This window comes from Propithecus coquereli, unplaced genomic scaffold (assembly GCF_000956105.1).
Source record: "Propithecus coquereli isolate 6110/MARCELLA unplaced genomic scaffold, Pcoq_1.0 Scaffold449, whole genome shotgun sequence".
Lineage (NCBI taxonomy): Eukaryota > Metazoa > Chordata > Mammalia > Primates > Indriidae > Propithecus > Propithecus coquereli.
In genome coordinates this window covers 688,484-693,950 of record NW_012150274.1, presented here as the reverse complement: position 1 = coordinate 693,950, position 5,467 = coordinate 688,484, and the positions used below count along the sequence as shown (strand labels likewise).

General features: G+C 53.1%; 1 protein-coding gene across 1 annotated transcript in view; it reads right to left on the bottom strand.

Annotated features, from left to right (window-relative positions):
- Positions 1–890: 890 nt before the first annotated feature.
- GLT6D1 (glycosyltransferase 6 domain containing 1) overlaps positions 891–5,467 on the bottom strand; it is a 7,279-nt gene continuing 2,702 nt past the window's right edge. The window contains exons 2-4 of the mRNA XM_012654726.1: positions 5,034–5,075; positions 2,016–2,153; positions 891–1,584 (exon numbers count right to left, since the gene is read on the bottom strand). Of these exons, the coding sequence (XP_012510180.1) occupies positions 891–1,584; positions 2,016–2,153; positions 5,034–5,075 (874 nt within the window). The remainder of the gene's footprint in view (positions 1,585–2,015; positions 2,154–5,033; positions 5,076–5,467) is intronic.

The window sequence follows — 5,467 nt, the reverse complement described above, 5'->3', positions numbered from 1 at the left end:
CTGCCCTTCCGATGAGGACAGCGGTCACACTGGATAAGGGCCTCTCCTTGTAACCTCTGTAAGGTCCCTGTCTCCAAATACGGTCACGTTATGGGCTGCGGGGCTCCGTGCGGCTCAGCCACAACACTCACCGGGACCGTCTGAGCTGCTGCAGGCACCTCGCTGGGTCCTGGACACTCTCCCTCCGCGACCACACCTGCCTGTCGTGGAGGGAAGCTCCCCCACCACCGCCGAGCTCCAGGCCCGGCGTCGTCCTCGTCACTGTCCACATGTTTAGACACGCAAAGAAAGTGCTGCGGCCTCGGCCCCTGCTAGACCACGGCTGCTAGACCACGGCTGCTAAAGACACAGCCACGTTTATGACACTTCTGTCCCTGAGCACCGCTGGCACAGGGGCTTCACCACGGAGGGTGGTAAATATCTTTTCTTTAATAAAATAAAATGCCCGTGGCTTTAAGACAAGGAACTGATGATGTGTCTTTGTAACGATAAAAGTAAGACGAGTGTCTGGTGGATTCCTCCGTGGAATCACCTACCGGGCGGCGTGGGAACCCGAGGGCGTGACCGCCAGCCTCTGCCCCGACACTGAGAAGCAGGCTGCGCATTTGCAGATGGAGCTAAGATTTATTTTTTCCCTTTGCATATAATACTTTTCCATTTTGTGAATGTAAAAAAATTCCTTGCATGCTGGGAGTATTTCCACGTTACCTGCAATGTACAAATCAAGGCGTCACGCGCACGAACGCTGCTCTATCCGGCACTCGCCGCGCCGGAAGGTTCACAACTGCAAGAAGAAAGGTTTCTTTCGGAAGGGTGTGGGTTTTTATGCCTCTGAGAAACAGACGGTCATGAGGCACCCGTGTGTGCGAGGCATCGCTGGGATCCGTCCGTCAGTTGGCAAGCCTGAGTGGCTCCTCCAATCTCCTCTCAGAGGGGTGCGCCACCCGGATGCGGCGGACCTCGGCCGGCGGGTAGAAGGCAGCATCCCAGCTGTACTCCGGTGACAGCAGCGTGGTGGGTTTGTTGAGGAAGAAATACTTGTTTAGGTGCCTTTCGTAGGTGCTGTTGAGTCCCCTTTCGACGTCGTGCATGACGCCACTCAGGTATTTCTCGATGAAGTTCAAGACGTTACGGGGCGTGCCGCCGACGATCGAGCCGTCGTAGTAGAAATCTCCCTGTCCGAAGGGGATGTACGCCGCCGAGTCTGGCTTCCTCTCGTAGGGGAAATTCTTGGTGTTTCTGAAATACCACCACGGGTGGAGCTGGGCCACGGACGCGCCCAGTGTCTCCACCCCGAACGCGCCCTGGAACACCCGGTCGACCGTCATGCGGAAGAGGAAGTCCACCTCGGCCTGGATGCGGCCGACGATGAACTCCCCCAGGCTCTTCATGTGCACGAGGTCGGCGTCGTGCCACCAGCTCTCCCTGCTGATCGGAAGCACCTGGAACGTGCGCAGAGGGCCCAGCGCCACGTCTGGCAGCTCGAGGAAGGCGTCGGCTATGACGTAAAAGACGACCCTGTGGCTGGCCATGAAGTGCTTGTTTGCGGTCTGCAGGAACGTCTTCAGGTAATCTTCCGCGAACCTGCGAACAGCGCGCAGAGGAAGAGACTCAGTGTCCCGCAGCGTCCTGGGAGGAGGGAACCTGCCGTCGGCGCAGGCTGCCGAGGCCGGAGAACTCCCAGCGGGAAGGGGAGAGGTCGCGCCCGTGGCTTCGCCTGAGGCGGTGAGTGAGTGAGAACGTGGCAACCGCGGGCCTGGCTGAGGCCATGGCAGCTTGGCGACGGCTGACGCGAGGAAAGGGACGAGAGTCAACGGGATGTCAGTCAAGAGGGTCCCAAGCAGCGGTGGCGGGACCTGGCCGCCGGCGAGAAAATAACCGTGGCAAACTCTGTCTACGGGACAGCGCAGTCACGGTTGCCATTATTTACGGGATGCTCCTTGGAGGTAGAAGGGCCACTGGTGTTTACCCTCATTTTTCCTAAATGGAAAAGGGCAAAGGTTAGCGGCACCCACCTGCCGGTAGCAAAGACAGCCAAGCCCACGGTGACGTTCCGCCTTCTGTAATACTTCTCCAGGGCCTGTCTGTTGAAAGTCCCCTCCCATAGGACCGGAGCGAACCAGTCCGTTGTCGTTATGACATCGGGGCGATTTCTGTGGAACAAGCAACAAACAAGTCAGATGGGTGTCGCTTTGCGAAGGTGGCAGCAGTGGGTGCTACCGCATGGAGAGCGGCTATCGCGGGCCGGGCCCCACGTCTGAGCGCGGGGATCACTCGTGCCCCCTTGCGATGTCCGTGTGAGTCCCAGAGCTGTGTCTTCTGAGCTCTGACTGCGGCTCGGAACCAGGCGGCCCAGAGTCGGCTGTTCCCCAGGTGTCGCCCACAGCCGGGGCTGGGAGCGGGCGCTGCCTCCCCCACGATACCGTTGTTTTCCCTCTTCCTTTCTCTCCCTCCCTTTCCTTAGACATTTCTAGGGGTGCCTTCTTCACCTTCTCCCTCGAGCCTTAAGCCATCAGTGCAATACAGCACAAATGAGAAGATGAGTCCGAAAAGGGAGAGAGACATGTGCTTCCAATAATAATAAAACAACAACAGGATTCAAATTATGTAAGACCAGCTCCACACGTGAAAATCAATCTGCGTCAACCACCACATCAAAAGCTAGGGGACAATCGCACGTCCACGGCCACTGATGCAGAAAAGCATGATACAGAGTCCAACACCCAATTCATGGTAAACTCTCTCCGGAACAAACAGGAATAGAGGGGAGTTGCTTCAACTTGGTCTAGAACATCTGCAAAAATACCAACATACTAAATGGTGCAAGAGTGAGAGCTTCCTCCCTACGATAGGAAGATGACAAGTTCTCACACAGCGATGCAAGTTCTAGCCACTGCATTAAGGCAAGAAAATGAAATAAAAGGCATCAGATTGGAAAGGAAAAAATAATACTCTCCCTCCTGGCAGATTACTCGATTGTCTACATAGAAAACACATGTTAAAATGCCAAAAATCCCACCATCCTCACTGAGATTCAGCTCAGCATACGGCTCCCAGATTGCTACAAGCCTTCAGCTAATTCCCAGAGTGCTGACAAAGGTGATTCCGACTATTACTGCCAGTTTTCTCATTAGTTTTGTGGAGAAGGGAATATGAGAGATCCTTCTCCATCATTTTTCCTGATATAACTGGAGATACTTTTTACGTCCACTCTTTTGGCAGCTCCGGCGTGAAAGAACAAGGAGATCTTTGGGAATTTACCCTGGGATCCTACCTGGGAACATTGTTTGGCACCGCTGTGGATTGAATGTTTGTGTTCCCCCCAAATCCGGACGCTGAAACGCTAATCCTCACTGCGGTGGCCTTTAGAGACAGGGCCTTCGGGAGTTAATCAGGTCGTGAGGGTGGAGCCCTCACGGTGGGATCAGCGCCTTTATCGAGGAGACAGGGAGGCGCTCACTTCCTTTCTCGCTGTCATGTGAGGACGCAGCAGGAAGGCGGCTGTTTGCAGGCCAGGAAGGGAGTCCTCACCAGAAGGCGACCATGCTGGCACCTGGCTGTGGACCTCCAGCCTCCAGAACCGTGAGAAATACATTCCCGTTGTTCGAGCCACCCCGTCTGTGGTGCTCTGTCACGGCAGCCTGGCCAGGCTGAGACGAGCTCTGTCTCCCACGCCGGACACCCACAGGCACGACCACCCAGCGGTTCCGACCACCTAAACCTTGCTCACCCGTACCAGGAGGATGGTAAGACTACTCGCGATAGCAAAAACAGTCAAAGTGCCGTGAGCCGGACAGCGGGAAGATAAGCTGCTGTAGCTCCACCCGGATGGTCGCACGGCTGGCAGGGGAGTTAGGGCGACACGAAAGCTTGGGTGAATCTTAGCAACATGCCATTAAGGGATGAGGTAAGTCCCAGGAGAGCGTCTAAGCAGGACATCCTCTTTACAAAGTCATAAGCCACTAACATTTTCAAATAGACATTTTCAGAATAATATAGATGAGATAAAATTGTATAAAAAGGAAAGCAGGAGTGTGATCAACCAGGATCATTCGCCCGATCACCAGGATTCAGGATGGGCCGGGGCGGGTGACGCAGGGGGAAGGACGGAAGTGAGAGGTGAGTGTGGAAGGTTCCAGTTTCTGTCTTATTAAAAATAAGCAAACAAACATAAGCACCAAGAGCAGGTTTTACACGAACCAGCAATGACCGTCGTGAGCTGCCAATTACGGTTAGTCTAATTCTGTGTCCTGGGGTCTGTTTAAAATATACACGTGAAACAAGAATAAGCAAAACGTGAGATGCAAATGAATGGTAAACACGTAAAAGATGTTCAAACAATAGCAATTACAGAAACGCAAACTGAATTGAGATATTTTAACCAGCAGTTACGCCCAGAATAGAAGCACTGATAATACTTTAGCTCGTGGACTGCAGATGAGAAAATAAAAGGGCACAGTTATTAAAGGGAAATGCCACAATTTTAACTTTACATCAAAATTTTAAACGGCTACACTCTCTGACCTAATGACCCCATTTTCAAAATTTATCCCAGGCCAAAATTCACACGTCAGTGTGCAAAAACATGTTCAAGGTTATTCACCAAAACTTCACTTACAACAGCCCCCAAACTATAAATAATCGTAAACCCACAGGGAAGAGGTTAAACGAGCTGCGGTCCACACCACACAGAACACTACCACTGTTTCAAAGGATAAGCTGCCACCCCCGGGTGGGCTCCAAAATCGAGCAGCATCCCTGAGGCATTTTCGGCTGTTTCCAAAGAGATTCTCTTTCACTGATTACACCAGGACAGTCAAGCCAGGCAGGGTGTGTCGGCTTCTTGATAACCATCGCAACTGCCCGGTTCTCGATAAATAGACCCTCGGTTTGTATGTAAGAGCCTTGACAATAAAACTCCAATTCTGGAACCCTCCCAGGATGGCTGTAACTTGGTGAGTGGAGGGGGAACTTATCACTTCAAACTGAGATATATCATTTTTGTGTGCTTGTTGACAGATTTTTATTCTTACCTAGGCGTAAACCAGTCTGAGAGCTGAAGTTCTACTGGGTTCCTAGGCACAAAGGGAAAGTCGGGTTATTACAAGGCATCCGACATATACTCGCTGAGTGCTGCGCCGTGCAGGCGCTGTCTGGCGCCGGCTCTGTGCCCAGCAACACAGAGCGGGCTGCGTCTCAGGAAGCTTAGAGTGGGGAAGGAGTCTCGAACAGGAAACCCCAGTCCCCGTGGCAGGCGTGGCAGGGGGCGGCCGAGCTCGGTGTGTGTGGGGGGGCCTAGAAGAGGAATGTCAACCCAAACTCGGAGTCCAGGAAGCCACTTGGAGAAGAGACATCTCGCCCTGGTCTGGAAGGTCCAAGTTGGTCCGTAGGGTGTGGAGGTCATGACAAAGGCAGAGTGGCCGGAAAGAGTACGGTTGTTGGTAGGAAGATTTTTTTTTTTTTTTTT